The 18,924-nt window shown below is 47.9% G+C and overlaps 1 protein-coding gene across 2 annotated transcripts in view; it reads right to left on the reverse strand.

Annotated features, from left to right (window-relative positions):
- Window positions 1–10,921, reverse strand: part of SGK2 (serum/glucocorticoid regulated kinase 2) — a 37,060-nt gene extending 26,139 nt beyond the window's left edge. Inside the window, exons 1-2 of one of the 2 annotated variants that reach the window (XM_054046151.1) lie at window positions 10,601–10,921; window positions 5,667–5,874 (exon numbers count right to left, since the gene is read on the reverse strand). In XM_054046151.1, coding sequence (XP_053902126.1) covers window positions 5,667–5,718 — 52 coding nt within the window. In that variant the 5' untranslated portion in view covers window positions 5,719–5,874; window positions 10,601–10,921. Of the gene's footprint in view, window positions 1–5,650; window positions 5,875–10,600 lie in introns of both variants that reach the window. The other variant, XM_054046152.1, reaches the window with a different exon arrangement.
- Window positions 10,922–18,924: the final 8,003 nt, after the last annotated feature.

Genomic DNA, 18,924 nt, shown 5'->3' on the forward strand with positions numbered 1-18,924 from the left:
AGGAAATTAACACATCCTCCTTCCTGCCAGGGCTGCTGTCTCTATCCCCTCTCAAGGGGAGGAAGCTAAGAAAGGAGTGCAAGAGAGCTGATCTGCTGTTAAGACACCCATGCTGGGAGAAATAAGGCAGAGCAAGGTTTGAGACCGGCATGTCGGTGATGATGAGGCAGAGAGGTTTTAATGGAGGATGGGCCTATTTGGTAGGAACCAATGAAATGCCTAGCAGGCATCCGAGTTCAGATGGCCAGTATGGGACAGTGCAAGAGAGAAGCTGTCTCCCACTCCCCCCACCTCCCCTTCAGAACACACAAATCACCCCTGGCCCCTGATTTTCTGCTTACTGTGTCATTTAACCCCTTCACTGCTGGATTACCTGCCACATGTTCCTACCCACATTTGCAAGCTTGTTCTGAGTTTTCCCCCCCCACTGTGGCCAGAGTTCAGCCGTATCAAAATGGTGCCCCAGTAATAGCTCCTAGTATCACTACCGCCAGGCAACCCCCTAGCGCAGCTAGGCAAAGCTGCTCTAAGGCACGCTTGTATTGGTGTAGCTCACTCTGCTGTCAAGGAGCACTGGGTTTTCCAGTTTGCTGGCAGTTCTGAAAAATTGGGGGGGAAAAGTAGTTTCAGGTTGACCCGAAAACAAACATTTTTGGAATTAAAAAATATGTGTTTTAAGGTCAAATGAAGCATTTTATTCACCACAAAATGAAATGTTTCCTTTAGATTTCAAGTGTTTTTTATGTTTTCACCTTTTAAAAAAAAATAGAATTAAAGGAAAATTCAAAAACATCCAGTCATTTTGACCCCCCAAAATCAAATCATTTCAACTTTGGGAGATTTGTTTGTTTTTCAACATGAACAATTCAGTGAAACTGATGTGAATTCACAAAACATTTTGGTGCTGCTGAATCTACCTGTTTTTACAACGCTCGGGGCTTGTCTGCACGTACAGTGCAACAGCGGCGCAGCGGCCTCGGTAGTGCTTTAGGCCACGTCTACACTGCCACTTATGTCAGCAAAACTTACTTCGGTCACAATTCTTCTCCCGCTGACATAGCTACTGCCGCTCATTGGGGTGGTTTAATTATGCTGACAGGAGAGCTCTCTCCTGCCGGCATAGGGTGGCTACACAGGAGATCTTACAGTGGTACAGCTGCATTGGTACAGCTGTGCCGCTGTAAGGTCTCTAGTGTGGACATAGTCTTAGTGAAACTCTCCTATCGGCATAGGAATGTCTTCTCCTGTTCCTGTAGTTAATCTACCTCCCCAAGAGGCGGTAGCTATATTGGTGGGAGAAGCTCCCCCATCAACATAGCGCTGTCTACACGGGGGGTTAAGTCAGTGTAAGTACGTTGCTCAGGGGGGTGGATTTTTCACACCCTTGAGTGATGTCTTTATTCCGATATAGATCTGTAGTGTAGACCTGGCCTGAGTTCTAGTCTCAGGAAGGATTCACCTACACCACCACAGACTGTGGCTGCTAGCTGCTTTGCTTGTCTACAGGAGGGGTTTGCTCTGGTGTAGCTCCACCATTGGCTGGCAACTTATGGCTGAAGTCCTCACTATGACAAGGCCTTAGATCTGGGTGGGCTTCCTGATACTCTTATAAATGAATGGCTGTTCTCTTAAAGCTGCAGATGGACCATATAGGTTACTAGGTCAACTGTGTAGGAGACAGAGTTGCTATTTGCAGATGGCTGTTTGGTGGCATGTATGAAATGAGTTTGCTGGGCCTCAGTGGCAAGTGCCCACATCACAAAAACAGACACGTTTGCAGCTAGCACCCTGGGAGAGGTTAAGTGCTGCAGGGGCCATGGGGACTAACCTACCCTAGGGGATATGGCTGCACCACAATTGCTAATGCTGTTGGGTCACACATCAACTAAAAACTATACATTGTAGTAGAGCAATGCTTCCAGCTCAGGTTGGAGGTGCATTGGAGTGACAGTTCACACACACGGTTACTACCTTTGCTGTTACCTAAGTTCTGCAAAAAGGAAAGATTTCAATTTCTAGGGCTATCAATCTGGCACTTTTCACCTGAAGTAAATTCACACACGTGCACACCCACAGAGAGAGAAACTGCTGCCAGAAGCATGAAGTGAAGGAGTTAATAATCTTCTGATGTAACAGAAACAAAGCAGAAGTGGAGGGGGAAAATACCCATTATCAAGGGGCTACCATCTTCTCCCATTTCATTAAAAATAAGCATCTTCCCTTTGATTCCACTCTCATTGCCAATAAAATGCACTGGTCTCAGGTGACAGAGAATGTCATCCTAAAATAATGTGCTTTGCATTGTTTTTAAGGTAAAATGCTAAGTGAGTACTGGGGACATCAAAGCATCAAGGGTGTGTGATACTATGCCCATAAACTCAATGAGAGTAGAATCACACCTTATGAGACAAAGTAGGAAACATTCCCTCCCAGAGGGTGTAAAGGTCTAACTGGGGTGGGGGGCAAGGACAGAATTATGATTTTTTTTCCTCCAGAGTTTCAGCTTTCATTAGAAAAAAAAATCTGTGTCAGTCATGATTACCAAGAAAACCTTCCATAAGTGACCCAAGTATAACTGATACAGCAACCTCTTCTTGAGTTTGAAGAGTGGCTGACACAATAGCTTTCAGCCCCCTTCATTTCAAAGGGGGATAGCTCAGATACAATGATACTTTAAAATGTCAACATTGTTAACTATTTTGCTGCTTATCACGTAAGAAGCGAAAGGCAGTATCATATTGCTTGAACCTTTCTTATTCCCATGAGAGCAAATCCTGAAGTTCTTAGCTAAAAATCTACAGCAATTAGAGCCGATCAGGAAATGATTATTTTTTCCCATGAAAATTTTTGACAAACATAATTTTTGTCTAAATTTTTATTCGGAACAATTCTGGTTTTTAATCACAAAACTGTATACCAAACATTTTCAGGTTTTCAGCAATCAAAAAACCAAAATGTTTCATTTTCAAATCAAAATTTTCTGGTTCTCCCCCCATCCCAATGAAAACCCCAATATTGTTGATAAAAACATCTATTTTTTCACAAAAAGTTCTCTTTTGTCAAAAAGCCACTTTCTGTCAAAAAATGTTGTGGAGAAAAAAATTTCAGCCCGTGCTAATCGCAAGGTGTAAGGGTGTAAACATGTAACAAACTGGAAAATGGTGATTCTACTCCTGTGCCCTCTCCCCCATTGACTCTCTGGTCTATTTAGATTGTAAGCGCTTTGAGGCAGGGGCTGACACTCTGTGCGTACAGCACCAAGCACAAGGGGACCCTGCTCTAGGGTAGAGGCCTGTAGGTGCAATCATAATTCTGGCCTTAAATGCTATAAGTATGACTAATCCAAAAGGGATAAACACAAAGGCACTGCCACTGCATCCAACTTTAGGAAATTAATCCAGTCAAAAGCCTTTACACATTACATATTTTTAATTGTGATTTTTTTCCCTTCTATCTGAAAACATACATTTATGCTCTTCTGATTTTTTCCTTTTGACTCCAGTTCCCCTACTGTAACCACTAGGCCATGCCAAATCCCTTGTAAAGGCGTGCTCCTTTTGCACATGCACACACACCATTTTCGTGCTCCCCTTGTAGGTGCAAATGAGGCACAGGTGCCTGAAACTGTGACTCCAGACGAGCAAAGGCTGGGGAGGCAGGATGAGCCTCTCCCAAAGCTGAGGAAGGAAATGAGCACAAGAAAGGATTGGGGTAAAAGAGCAGAAAGCCAGAGGGTTCCTAAAACCATGGGCAAGGGGGGAGTTTTGACTCTTTAGGAACTAACGGGAGCTCAGGACTCTGAGAAAATAGTCTCCTGCCAGCGAGTGGGATAAAGGAAGCAGGAAAGTTGTGCATAAGGGAGAATTAATGGGACTAAAAGAACCCTGCCCCATGACTCAGGGCATGTTTACACTACAAAAATCAGTTACCTTAAGTTAAGTTGACGTACACCCACCGCAGCAATTACAGTGGTGGTTCACGTCCACACTGTGCGGTGTGTGTGACCTCAGCAGAGCGCATCCACTGACTTAACTGTGTGGGGCACTGACAGCTGGAGCCCCACTGCCAGGGGCTGACAGCCCCAGGGCTGGGGGCTCCAGCTGTGGCGGGGGCTCTCCCAAGCAGCAGGGTTCTAGCTGTGAGCCCTGCATAGGGCTGGCAGCCAACAGGCGATGTAAGCAATGCAGTGTGTAGAGGGACACTGCAGCACCCTAACATCGATCTTACATACGCCTCTCATGGAGGTGAAGTTATTAGGTCGGTGTAGTGGGCAACTTACATCGGCAGGCGCATCATTATAGTATAGATGCTTGCAGAGTTAGGGTGAGGTAAGCTGCCTTGTGTTGACCTAACTCTGTAGTGTAGACCAGGCCTCTGGGTCTGTGTCAGCTGCCCCCAGAAATCCAATCAAGAGAGCTCTCTTCCTCCTTCCCAATGAAGAGGAGAGGCATTGCCAGTCTGACCCCAGGGCAGGTTTCCCAAGGTCCTTAATACTAAGGCTATGGCTACACTACGCAGCTTTTAGCGACACGGCTGTGCCGCTACAGCCGTGCCATTAAAAGCCACACCGTGTAGCTGCTGTTTGTCGGCAGGAGAGAGCTCTCCTGCAGACAAAAAACTTCCACCCCTCACGAGTGGCAGCAGCTTTGTCGGCAGGAGGGCTGTTCACACTGGCGCTTTTCGTCCGTAAAACTTTTGTCGTTCAGGGTCTGTGTGTGTATATGTTTTTTAACACCCCTGAACGACAAAAGTTTTGTGATGAAGTGCAAGTGTAGACAAACCCTTAGTCTTGGTCTACTCTTGAAAGTTATATCAGTACAGGAGCGTGAAAAGCTACACCCCTGGCCTGTGTAGTGATGCCAGCATAACCCCGAGTAGACACAGCTAGGTCAACAGAAGCATGCATCATCATTCGGGACGATCATGTTCTTATCTTGATGGAAACCCCTTCTGTCAGCGTAAGCCGTGTCTACACTACAGGGTTGTGCTGGCAGACCTATGCCAGTATAGTCTCCATAATGTGGGCACACCCTGAGGTTCAGGGCCAAAGGCTTCCAGCTCAGAGAGAGCTGAGGCACACTCAAGGCCGATGCTGCTGCCATTTAAGGTCATGGCCTCGGAGAGCCGTAGGACCTGACTGACAGGCCTTGTCTGCCGTCCATCCTGGGCTGGAGGCATTATAAAGCTACAGCCCACATACTGTGCAGCACAGCCCTGCTTGCAGAGTCACCCAATACAGCTGTGAGGTTACTGTCCTGACTCATTGTCTAGCAATATTACAACCCTCCCTCTGGTCTACATTATGTCAGGCCACAGAAAAACTGCAGGGCTGGGCTTAAAGCCAGTCAAGTGACTGCCTAGAACCGCTGAGCTTTGGAGAAGTTAGGGGGCTCCCGCTGACGTCAATGGGCTTGGGTCAGCGGGCTGGGGGGCAGTCGGTTGTGAGTTGCTGAGGTTAATGCAGGGCCCTAAAAGCAACTCACATCATGTCCCAGTTCCCGTCATCACCTGTTTTCTAGCCCCGATACTGAAGTGGGAGGCAACTCCCAGCCTCATTCCCCCCTCCACTCCCTCCCACCACCCTGCAGCTTGGGTCCCCACAGCTCCCACAGCCAGGCCCGGAGAGTCACTTGACTTTTGAGATATGTACCGGTCAAGTTCATTACCCTTAGTCTTCCCCAGTGCTGTGGAGGGGGTCTCTGGCCGGGGCATGGGCATAAAGTCAGCCCAGAGAGATGTACGCTGCCTGAGAAACTCTGCTAGCAATTCAGCAATCGGCACCAGGCGAGTAGGTTCCACTTCCTCAGGGCCCAGGAGGCAGGTAGACGTCCGGCAGGGAGGCTCGCAGAAGCTGTGTGGTTTCTTGGCCTTCCCCTGCAAAGATGAAGGTCAGGTTACACAGGCTGGAAGCCAGCAGAGCACATGCCCAGAGATGAGCTAGCATGCTCAGAACATTAGCTCCTGGTCTCAGGAACATGCCCCAAGAGGCTGCCTTTACTACACACCATCCCCTAACATCACAGTGGGTATTGATTGTAAACCTCTTACCTTGTCTGGGAATCAATGTGTTTGGTAAATCCATGGGGTTGGGCTTTTCTGTTACCTGGCAAGGACTTGATTATTCAATTGATCTGATTAGTCAATAGGCCAAATTCATCCTTGGTGCAACTGCGCTAACTTCAGTGGGACTGCACCAAGGATCAGGCCGGCCCAGCTGTTTGTATAGCCCGGTGGAAATGGAAAGAATGGTGTAAGTGCAATGTACAATTAGTGAATCATTAGTAACTGTTCTTGTGTATTGATTATAAGGACCGGTTCCCTTCTGTAGTCAGCCTGGAGCTGGGAACTGGCCACACGCCTGATGAGGCAGCACTCTCCTGAGACAGGGGCCAGCCAGCCACAGAGGGCTGCTAACCTACATGGCTGAAAGGCTGCCATACAGGTGTGTCTGTAACCCTGCCTGGGACAGGCCTATTAACTAATCAGATTAATTCAGAGGCTTTAATAGGTGCAGTCCTTTTGATTTCCACTTACCCCAATTGTGACTCTGGCCCCTGAGCTCCCATTTCTCAGCCCAGTATCAGGAAAGGCCCCATGACGGCATAAGGCCTAATCAGCAGAAGTGAGCTATAAACTGTGTCTGCACAGACAGGTCTTCTTGCTGAGGAATTATATTGTTTGTGCCATGCCTGCAGCAGGGAAGGTGAGAGAATGTGCCATGCCTTCTTCCCCTTCGATACCGACTTAATTGTCAGAAGAGGAACAAGGCTCTTTAATGATTAAACATTGCAATTAAATATTAAACAGCCAACTTCTTCTTCTGACGTTAAGGCAGCAGCTGACCTAGATGGGAGTTGCTTTACAGCTTATGCTACTGGGTCCTCTTGTGCCCGGGCTATAAACCAGACCAGGTCTCAGACAGCAGCTGCTAGCACCCAATGCCTTTAAAGTGCCGTGTGACTCCATCTGAGCCAACAGTGTTGCCCTGATGTTTATACAGGCAGCGTGATCCTTAAAAGATTTTAAACCCGTCACCTTTCCCCGATTATTAAATGAACAGCATGTGGTATCAGCGAGCACTGGGACACAGCTTTGGCACATACAAGAATGAGCTCTGGACCCCCTTGGGTATTTATCAACCACAACACATGGGTCTTCAATCAGCAGTTATTAGCTCATAACACCGGGTGAGTATTTCATCAGATTAAGGGCATATTTAGGAATTTGAATCTCTTTGCTGCTCCCTTGTTTACCCACATTTACTCCTGCTGTTGTATTCATTGGAGACCCCCCTTGAAATGATTAGACCTGCCTAGCAGGTAGGGAAGACAGGCATGAAGAGGTTAATTTGTAAGCATTGCCATCTGAGGCCCTGTCTGTACTAGGAACGCTTACCTCTCCACTGCAAGACAGTTGGAGGCAACATCTGTTCCTATACAACTCAGTCCAGCCCAACCCCCGCCCCCGCACAGAGAAGTACTCACATACATAAACAACTCATGCACTTAAAAGCAAGGTCAATACATAGCTGCTTCGGTGAGAGGTTTTTAAAAACCACACCCCTGACCAGCATAACTCTGATGACCTAACTCCCAGTGTAGCCACAGCTATGTCGATGGAAGAATGTTTCCACCAATGTAGCTACCATTGTTCAGGCACCAGGTGTTCCTACATGGAAAAGCTGCTTTCATCAGGGTCGGCTGCATCCACACTACAGGGTTATGCCGGCATAGCTATGGCGACATAGCTATGTCGGTGTAGTCTCTGTAGTGTACACATACCCTTACATAGAAACAAGCACGTACACACTCACACACATCCTCTTCCAAATATTGTGCCCACTCCTTCAGAGGCTGTTTTATAGAGAACTGCATTCTTAGACATCCACTTATATAATAATATTAACCATCATCATTAAGAGGAATGACACTGCCCACATGAACCAGAATCTACATGGTCCAAACAAGATTAATACACATTTCTTTAGCATACAAGATTAGTTACTTGCAGCCAGCCGTGAAAAGATAACCTACAAATGCTTAATGCGCTTCTGGAAGGTACTCAGATACTACGGTGCTAAGGGTGGTATAAGAACCTATATACAATAGAATAGCAAGGTAATTTCTTAAAAATGGGATATTGCCTATTTTTGCCTCTTTGTGAGGAATAAGAATGATTGAGTGGATTTTTGTTGATGGGTAGGTTTTTTTAAAGTATTATTTTCTATTTTGTTTTACCTTAATTATATCAGGAATATCAAAAATCTGGTGCCCCCTGGTTTTTCCTGGAGGACTTGCTGGAGGTCTCACATTAATACTGGGAGATTTCTCAAACCTTAATTAAAGGAGTGCTGTTGACATTTTCACATAGACTTTTTTTCTTCCAAGTGTTTATTAGGTGTTTGGCTTAATGTTAACATTAACAAAAGTAAGCAAACAAAGAGTTTTAAACAATCTGCCTCCCCCCTGCACAGTTGTTTGACCTTAATCAATAGCTTTCCATTTCTCTATAGAGTTTCAGGGTAGATAAGATCTGAACTGCTAATGTAAAATGCAGGAGATTTTCTAACAAAGCTTCTAGGTCTTCTTCACTCAGCAGAAAAATGTAAAATAGGGGCACCCAGCTGTAATGTTTCCCCGCGTGTGGGACACCTTGTTAAATAACCTAACTCAAAGGGCCACTGCACAAGGCCAAAATTCCAGCTCAATCACAGTCATAAAGAAAAGGACCTAGGGGCAGCCTTTCAGCAGCACTCAGGACCTGATTTCCAAGTGCTCAGCACCCACCATACAGAGCAGATTTTCCAAAAGGGCTCAGCACCCAGAGGTTGCTACAGTGATACTTAGGGGCAAATATTCAAAAAAGCACAGGACCCTAAGTGCTAAAACCTGGCCCAGTTGAGGGTGCTGAGCCCATCTCAAAATTCCAGCCGGGCCCACTCCCTTCCCTTTGTACTAAACCCCATGGTCCTTCTCACATGCAGCACAGCAGACCTAGGGGATCTGCCATTTTACGGTCCAGATCCCTTCCCCCTGCTGCACAGGCACCAACTCCTCCATCAGAGGGGAGGATGTCAGTCTGACTCTGCCAGTTCTAACTCACAAGGCATGGGGGAGGATGTTTTAATGCCCTCTCCTCCCTCCCCCCCAAAGATCGGTCACTGTGAGAAGCAGTTAGTGATGGTCGCTGTCAGCAGGAGGATGCTGAGCTAGATGGACTGTGGGGCTACTGCAGGCTGGCGTTGCCCACCTTCCTATGTCTATAGGGATCGGTCTTGGGCTGACCAGTCTAGAGTGGACCAAGCAATGCTTAAGCTGTCGACAAAAGCCATTATCCCAAGTGCAGAGTTAGCCCCACTAGGGGTTAACCCCCCAACCCTGACAGCTTGTGCCCTGCTGCTAGCTGTTGAAATAAAGTAGAATACTTGTGTCTGTGCTTCAATCCCCCGCTGTGCTTGACAACACCGTGTCCCCCTTATTCCCTGGTGGGCTGGTGTTGAACTCACTCATGGTGCAGTGTTAGAATGAGGTTGTGCTGTTAAAACGGGTGGGGGGGGGTTGAACTCCACTCACCCTACACACACCAGCGGGACAACCAGTTGAGCACCCGTTCCAGAGGGGCTGAGAGGGAGCCAGCTGAAAACACAGCTGAAAATCCTAGTGCAGACACAGCCCTGGCTGTCATGGTTAAGGGCTTGTTTTCTCGGCCCTGGCTGGTTTGGATTGCCCTGGGGGTTTAGCTTTGTATCCAGGCATCCCTGCCCTTTCTAATTTTTAAATAGGAATTTACTCATATCATGTAAAATGCCTCTTGCTGCTTCTTATTGAAAATGGATCCTGGAAAAATCAGCTCTGAGGGGCAGACAAAACAACAAGGGTGATGGGGGGACGTGACAGGAAACCTCTACTCTCAGCACACGGTGGCTGTTCCCTTCTGGGCAGGGCCGGCTCTGGCTTTTTTGCCGCCCCAGGCAAAAAAGCCTCCAGCCAGAGCGCCGGGGGGAGGGCGGCGAGCCCCGGCCGTGGCCCCGCTCTCCCCGGCGGCCGGAGCACCGCGCCGCCCCCCTCCAGGTGCCGCCCCAAGCACAAGCTTGGTGGGCTGGTGCCTGGAGCCGGCCCTGCTTCTGGGAGAGAGAACACACAACACCACTCTCCAAAACAAGAGAAACTGTCCCTCCCAAAGCAGCTTTTCCCACCTCTGCTCAATGTTGCTGAGAGTTTGATCATTTTGAAGAGGGGAACAAGCTTCTCCTGCCTGCTGCTGCCACCCCTGTAGCAACAAGTCTGTGCCCAAGGACCAGCCCTCCCCAAAGTCAATTCTCTGGCCCTAGATTCTGACACCCATAGGTGCTGGAACTAGGGGTGATGTAGGTGCTTCAGCACCCTGTGGCTTGAAGTGGTTTCCATTATATACAGGGTTTACAGTTTAGTTCAATGGCTTTCAGCACCCCCACTATATAAATTGTTCCAGCACGCCTGCTGACACCCCTGTATAGGACGGTGCATGATCGAGGACCAGGCTTCCCTCAAACCAGCTCCTTCGTGCGCCCCAGAATGAGGGACCATCAGGGAACAAATAAGTAGATAAACCAAAACGTTACCTGCCAAAAGGAGAAAGTCAACCAGGCAGGGCTGTCTGGTCACGCAGCACTGGAGAAAGCCGAGTGTGTAACTAGTACCAGTTGCATAAGGGTGTTATTTACCCCTCTCGCTCTCTGTTTTTGTTTTGGTGAATTAGTCTGAAGGTCAAAGGAATATTCTCAAGGAGTGGCTTATGCCAGGAAGTAAATTATTACCCTGCCATTGCTCTGAGGGGACACAGAGGTCCTGGAGAGCCACTCAGGGGTGGGGTGGGGAGGACAAATCTCCTGCTGAAGAATTAGAGGGCAGTTCACCACAGAAGAAAGAAGTGAAAAAGGTCTGAACAAAGTGCTCTGTTTTCCGAAGGCAGGTCACATGCTGGGCACTAGCTGAGGTAATTAGGCATGTGTCACCTGCTAAACGCTGGCAGCAAGAGAGGCAGGGGAATGTCAGGAGTCCTGAATCCAGACACAATCCATCGGCTAACAGCTAGGGCATGGAAGTGGGATGACATCAGTGGAAGGTCCTCATCAAATGCTGGATTCTCCTCTTCTCATGGCTCCCTAATAGCCTTGCGATTTATAGCCCCCTACGAGCCTCCTGCAGCCCTGTATGGAATCGTCGCAGGTGTACAAAGAACCATGACAAAGTGAGGGTTTGGTGTTATTTTTATGGAGATAAAGAGACTCCTGAATGGGAACATAAAAGGCTTTCCCACCAGAAAGATTGGTGTGTCCAGCTCCGGGCTGTATGTTACAATTACAGCTTGGCAGGAAATGCCTTTCCCATATAGGGAATATTTTGGAGATGTCAAAAAAAGTTTCCATCTTGAATTGGGACAAAAACTGACCACAAAAATGGTTGCAAAAATTCCATCTGGGTCAATCAAAACATTTTGCTTTGATCATGTTAAATACATTTTGTTTTGATTTTGAGCTTGTTCCTTAAAAAAAAACAAAAACAAAAAAACCTAACATTTCAAAACAAAAAGTTGTTTCAACTAGAAAAAGTCCCCAAAACTTTTCCGCTTGAAGATGTCAAAACAGGACTTTTCAACAACTTTGAAACTTTTTTCTCAAAAGTTATAATACAAGTCAGGAGACTCATCAAAACCCGTTTCGCAAACAGTTTAGGTTTCGATTAATCCGCATTTTTCAGAGAAAACAATGGTTAATCAAAAAATTCCTGACCCACTCTCGTTATAATGCGCTGCAAGGACACAGTGCTTTGTGGGGGCAGCATACAGCAGGGAACCAATGGATTAAGGGACACAGGTTACAGCTGGGGAAGGTTGGACTTTGCAGCTAGTCCAAACTCTCTGATGCACTGATTCAAGATGCTGGATCCCAGCACCCCAAACTCTGGGACAGTTTAAGCCCCTCTCAGAGATAGATTGTACATGCTTTGTTCTACAAGGCTTGGAATCAGTCAGACTTGGCTGTATTCCCTGCTGCCGCAGATGACTGGGGAATAGGAACTCCCCTTTGGTAAGAAAGCTTGATGCCCAGAGTTTCGCCTTCACAGAGTGATCAGTGGTTGCATTGACCCTTAGGGCGTTGTTTAACCTTGCACCAATATTTCTGTCTGAGCTTCTTGAACATGGCAGCAGATGCTGGTATGCAAAGGAGATCTTATCATGTCAGACAGCTCAGCAATTGCTTAAAGGTCTCTCATGCCCCACGCCCGTGCTGGGGGCGTTAAGGGGCTGGTACGAATCATGGTATCATGGCTTTGGAGGCACAGTGGAATTTTCCACAGTCTTATATCGAGGCCCTGCCCTGCCCTTTCTTCACAGCAGCTGAGGCACCACAAGAACTCTGGCCTGAAGGGGAAACGCCCCCAGATGGACATGTGGCGTAGTTGTAGCCATATCAGTCCCAGGATATTAGAGAGACAAGCAGACTCATAGGGTCAAACGGAGAGGGAGCCGCAGAGCACACTGATGGGAGATGGGGCTCCTCGGGAGCAGTCGGATTTGCAGTCTCTCCACCCAGGCCTGACTTTCCTTGGCCCTTTTGGCAGTTGTGCCATCTACAGCATTCATGGGACCTCTGAGATTTCTGAGCTGGTCCAAGAAATTCTCTCCCTTCCCGCCCTCCCCCCCCCCCCCCCAAACAGTCCCAGGCCAAAAGCTTGAGGTGAGGCAGGATAGGCTGAGTGCCCAGGAGAAGCAAGAGCAACCAAAGGGCAGGGTGATTGTGTAGTGTTGCTTCCTCTCTGGCTCTGCTACTGAGGAGACAGAGCCCTGAGCTACCAGCCCCTCTGGCTGTGCTATTGTAGGGGCAGATGGGGAACTTCATTCCTCTCTGCTCCCGTTGTGGCCTTCTCCCTTTCTTGTCCTTGCACCATCTCATGGGCTCCTCTAGGCTTGAAGCACCTTCTCTCTCCTCGGGCATGGATCAGCCACCCCCTCTGCAGTCAAGCCTCCCCTTACTCTACAGGACTTCTGCACAGCCTTCCAATGGGCATCTGCCCCAGTCAGAAAGGGTGAAGAGAGACTGCCCCCCATGGAGAGCAATTCTGCTGTATTCCAATGGTGCAAATCCAGAGCAACTCCATGTCCTTCAGTGCTATAACCGAGATCAGCCTCTGGCCCTGGACTTCATCTACCATTGTCCTCCATATGGTATGTGCCTGGTCTTTGTACTCCTGGCCTAATTTTAATTGGTGGCGGGGGCTGTGCATTATTCTGTCTTAAATGGCATCTTGTGCAGCAAGAGGCGGTGTGGGCCAGTAGACAGAATACTATGCTGAGAGTCATGAGACCTGGTTTCTATTCCTAGCTCTGTTATATGACCTTGGGCAAATCACTTTTCCTCTTTGTACCTCAGTTTCCCTTTCTGCAAAATGGGGATAAAGACACTTACCTTCTTTTGTAGAGCACTTGGAGAGGTCTGGCTGAAAAGGGCAACACGTGGGCTAAGAATTAATAACCAGGCACCAGCTTTGTATAACTCCATCGCTCACATTGATTTATTGTATTTTAAAACACTGACAAAAACACATCACATCTTGATTTGTTTGTTTGTTAATCCTCTGTATACTCAGGACACAAAGTTCCAGAATAGCTGCACCAGCGACGACGAGAGTATTTTCGTCATGAAAACACAAAAAAAGGTGCCAATCCCCAAAAAACAAAAACAGAAATTAAATGAGTGCAAAATGAATGAAAGTGCAAAAAAGCTTCGTTGTCATAAACACGCGCCTTCCAAAACACAAGCCCCTTTCCCCCCAACCAAAGAACAGCAAACCCCACTCCCCAAAATAAAGGGCCAGGGGGGCTGGGCAGAGCCGGGCTGCCTGCTTCTACTAGTACCCTTTCCTTGGCACCAAGGGATAAACCGTCAGCCCAAGAAATTATGACAACAGGAAGAAGAAAAGCCAGCCATGTAATGGCTTCCAAAGGCTTCCTCCTCCTCTTTCTGATTTCTGCCATTGCACTCGAGTCCAAAGGTTCTCTTTGAGTTCTCCTAGCTACCTAACCTCCTGGACAATTTGGATTTATTTTCTTTTTAAAAAGTGCTTGAAGTCGGTGCAGAAATAGCTTGGATCTCATAGTTCTGGAAAGAAGCAAGAGATGGGACACCCCACTCTTTTCCCCCATGAGTTCCTAGCTAGTCTGTTTCCCGCCCCTCCACCCCCCCACCCCCCCAAATTTTCTGACTAGCAAGATGCTGCCCCATTACCAGTGTGTGATTAGGAAGGAATAAATCCCTCCCTGGCAGCTGAAAGCTGCTCCGCTCAACCCCCTGATCTGCAGAACCACCACCCAACCCATCATCAAGAGACACCGCCACTTTTGGGAACAGACCTGAATTGGACATGGGACCATGTTGCCTTACAGGGGCCTGAACCAAACCCCACTGAGGTCCATGGTTCCGTTTGCTCCAACTGGCCCCATCTCAGACTGTCCATGTGGTGATAGGCCCGCTGCTAGCTCCAGGCTAGCCAAGGGAGGAGCGATGGGCTGTCTAGCTGACAGGTTGTCATTAAAGAACCAGGCATCAGACCTTCTGTCTGCCATGGGAATCTGGGAAAGAGGTCTGCTGCTCCCTTCTCCATCCCCTCACGTGGGAGGGGCGGGGAGGGCAAGAATAAATGGAAGAAAAGGGGGAAGAGACTGAGTGTCCCAAAAATCCTATAGTCAGCCCTGCTGACTTGGAAAATTCCTCATGACACTGGGTAGACACTTTCTGGACAGGACCAGAACACCCCCCACTTCACCCCACCCGGCCCATGTTCTACCAGGCTGCTGCAGAAGCGAGAGTTGCTCCCATGGACACTTTGTATCTGGTAAAAGTCGTACAAATCCTAGAAGTGTGGGGACTGTGCTCTTCTCCCGTCCCATGGGCCTGGCTGCTGGGCTGGCTCGGGGATTATGGAAATGAAAACCAGAGCAGGGGCCAGCCCCACCGCCTGGCTGAGCTCACACATAATGCTGGCAGCCTTCCCAGGGCAGCAGAGTGTCACAATCACAGTCAACGTAGCTGTTGTCAGCACCCAATGGCAACCGTCACTGGGGGCTGTAACATGAGAGGGGAATTTGCTGCCGTCACAGGGGCGAAGGACTGGCTGATTGTCCTGCCTGGCCCCAGCAGATAATTCTGTGCCACCTCTGCTCCACCAGGTCCCAGTCCCACCAACTTTCCTATGCTTCCCTCAGGATGGGCAGGCATAGCCAGAGGCTGCAACTCAGAAGTCCATTTGAGACATTTTTAGCTGCTCTAGCCTCCCCCAAAAGGAGCGCTGAGAAGACTCCTGGGCCAAGCTCATCCCTGGTGAAACTCTATTGATTCTGAGAGTGCCACCAGTGAGAAATTTGGTCTGTTGGGAGATTAAGGACTGAGACCCTCAGTGGGGGCTTTAGCTTTTCCTATGCAGGGGCCTCAAGGCTCCCTCAAGCTGGTGGGGCTTCTAACTAGTTTAAAACAGGGAGGAGATCTTGGCACGAACGCACCGCAGAGACCGATGGTGATTCTGAGGAGGCGTTCAGAACAGAGGATAAAGCTCCTCCTTCTCAGCCTTCCCATCGGGGTCAGGGAGAAAGCTGGGCAGGGAACGTTTTTCCCATTCAGTTTTTAAGATTTAAAAAAATATTTCTGGTCTTCACAGGGACAAAACTGAGAGCTTTCAGAGCTTCTCAAAAAGAGAGCTCCACCCCCAGAATACGCCATAGCCCCATGGCAAGGGCACTCAGCTGGGCTATGGGAGATCCAGGGTCAAGTTCATGTGTATCCTAGCCATGGAGGTTATGAGGAATTATGGGATCTCTCTCTGGTTTTGACCAGAAATTATATCCTGGATCTGAGGAACCTTCCCGCCAAAAGTTTAATCAGAACTGGTATTTTCCCGCCAAAAGTTTCAATTTTGATGAATCAACATTTTCTGACAAAAAACCATCTAGATAGATAATTCCCAACCAGTTCCAATCAGGGAAGGGCTGTCCTTCTGCTCCCACACTCAAGTGCTGCCACATCTCAAGAACCATATCCCTTCAGTGAAGAGAGCGTGCCACAGAAAACGGAGTTGGACAAACAGTAGAGGAAATAGCATCAATAGATTTTCTCGCTCTCTCTCACATACACACACTGCTTTGGGTTTTTGTTTTTTTTAAGAAAAAAAATAACATTACAAGCTTTAATGGTATATAGCCCTTGGCCATCTATAAAATCTGTATTTCTCTCACCCAGACCAATTCAGAAGCTTCATACCTCAAAGGTCAGGAAATAGTCAACCCAAGAGGGGAATGGACTCATGGTTGAGGCAGCAGCTAAGCGAGTGTGATATAAGAACGCTGTCATTAACACAAACACACACACACACACACTCTATCTCACTTCACATTTCCAGTGAGGATTATCTTTCTGGAGAGCTCTGACCCAAGAGAATTCCCCCCTGAGAGACCATTCCTACAGGTGAGCATACCAGTCCAGTCCAGTCCGGTCTGTGTCCAAGGTTACATTGCAAGGAGGTGAGAAAGCCGTTCAGGTAAATCTTCTAGAAACTGTATGCAAGGGTTGGATAGGCACAGTTTGACCGTGGAGCTCTCAGGTGGCTACAGCCTACAGTCTCACCAGTAATCAGGAAGTTAGTTTCACAGGAGCCCAGAAATCCATCTGAAAGTCTGTAAGGTGTCAGGTAGCCAGAGAACAGCTCACCCAGTGTCTCAATAATTGAACAGGAGATTTAATCCCATTGGCCATTGAGATTCTAGGGAGACAATCCTGGGTGGACATTTACAGCTCCCGTTCCCTTCAAAATGGGCCCACTTATTGGAACAGCCTTCACAGGAACCAAGCACTCGATCTTTTGTTGTAGCTTCAAATGCAGAGCACAACTCAGGCATCCAACACTCCTTTCCAGTGCCGAACCCAGAGTGCCCCTCCGGCATCCAGCCAGCACGATGCCTGCTTAGCTCACCTTTAGCTAAAAGAGAAATGTAGTCACTTAGCAGGTTGAGATGCAGCTGATGAGAACAGGAGACTTCTTCCTTTCTTTCTCTGCAGTAGATGCTTCCTATAAAGACACTGGCTGAGCCTTGTGCAGGGATATAATGAGCTAACCAAGAGACTTGCTTGCATTCAGGATGAAGTTTGGAAATATTTCAGGGAAGGCTGACATGGAGAGTCTCAAAGCTGAAGCCATATTTGTATCCCGAGGCCGCTCCTCATCTTCCTCTCCTCCCAACCAACAACAGCCCAGGAGAAGAGCTCCTCTTTGGACGTGGAGGCTGGTTTGGCACCATTTACTGAGGATCAGGCTGCATCTATGGAAGGACTGGGTCCAGAGCCCACAACTCCTCTCCTCCCATTTGACTTCTCCCCACAGACGAACATAGGGCAGCATTTGAACGGATGGAAGAAAATGAAAGGGAAGGAAAGAGAACTTGCAAAACAAACCCAAACGCTGAACAAAAAAACCGCCATAAATTGTGTAAAATCTCTCATGAATAGCAAGCAGCAAACATTGGAATGGCAGGTCAAATGTGACCCCAAAGAGTCAATAATAAAAAGAGTCAAATGCTGCATTTCCATGGGAAGCCTAGCATGAATTTGACCCATATGTACATGAAAGTGGACTTCATATGCCATGTTGCTATGAGACATGTTGCTGGTGCATGTGGTAGGAGCTCTCATCCCTGTCTTCAATGACTGGGGGGAGGGGAGGGAAGCAAAGGAAAAGGTCGATTCCTTTAAGGAATTGGAGACCTTGGGAATGCAAGTATTTCTAACCTGACAGAGGGGGATTGGGGACTGTGGTCCCTCTGCCCAGCCTACACCTCTTCTGATTGGTCCTTCAGGAAGCTTTTACGTGGCTGGAGTAAAGGCAATTGGTCGCACGCCATCACACACCCTGCACTGACCTTTTCTTAGACGATCCCAAGAGACAGTCTAGTTAATAACCAGCAGGTGATTGTCATTTGAAAAAGCAGTTTCCAAGTCTTGTCCCAGGGGGACGTGTGTCAAGTAGTTAAGGACAAAAATGTGGCCCACCTTGACTTTCTTACAGTTTGATGGCGAAGGGCTGCTGAGATCTGAAAATAAAAACCTCACCACTGAGACAGAAAGGAAAAGGCCACTCTGACTCTGCAAAGGATGTTTGTGCTGCAGAGCAGCCACCTACCCAGCAGAGGGGGCACAACTTAATTGACTAACCTTATTCCCAGAGCTGTGCTGACGTGGCTGGTATGTTTATACTTAGACTGTAAGATCTTTGGGGCAGGGACTGTTGTGTTCTGTGTCTGTACAGCACCTAGCACAGTGGGGTCCTGGTCCATGACTTGGGCTCCTAGCTGCTACTGCAACACAAATAATAAACAGTAATAAAACACTGACCCCCCCACCCCAGCAGCAAAGAGATCTGCAGCATAAATAGCACTATGGGCTCGTTCCCCATGAGAAACAGAAGGAAATGGAAGAAAATTCAAGTTGGCTTCATGGCGAAGGTGAACCAGGGCGGGGGCAAAGCAAAGTTACTGCCCAGCTTCAAAGGGAGAGTCACAAAAACTGGAGAGGAAAGAAATGGAATGTTATCAAAAGCTACTTGAGAATGTCCCTTTGAAAGAGCGTTAAATACCCGCCCCAACGCAGTGAAATATGCTGGGAAAATCCTCTTCAATTGTTAAGAAAAGGGAAAATGAGTCATCCCTCTAAACGATCGTGTGTGTGCTCACGTATGTGAGAGAAGGGGTGTGTGGAGGCAGCTTATTTCTTATGAGATCACCAAAATTTCTGATCTTGGTTTCTTGAGCAGCAACACTATCGCTCAACCCCCACACCTTCTCCCCGGTACCTCATCGGTCCTGAAAAACACACACACACACACACGTCATCCTATGGAACAC

This window comes from Malaclemys terrapin, chromosome 12, assembly GCF_027887155.1.
Source record: "Malaclemys terrapin pileata isolate rMalTer1 chromosome 12, rMalTer1.hap1, whole genome shotgun sequence".
Lineage (NCBI taxonomy): Eukaryota > Metazoa > Chordata > Testudines > Emydidae > Malaclemys > Malaclemys terrapin.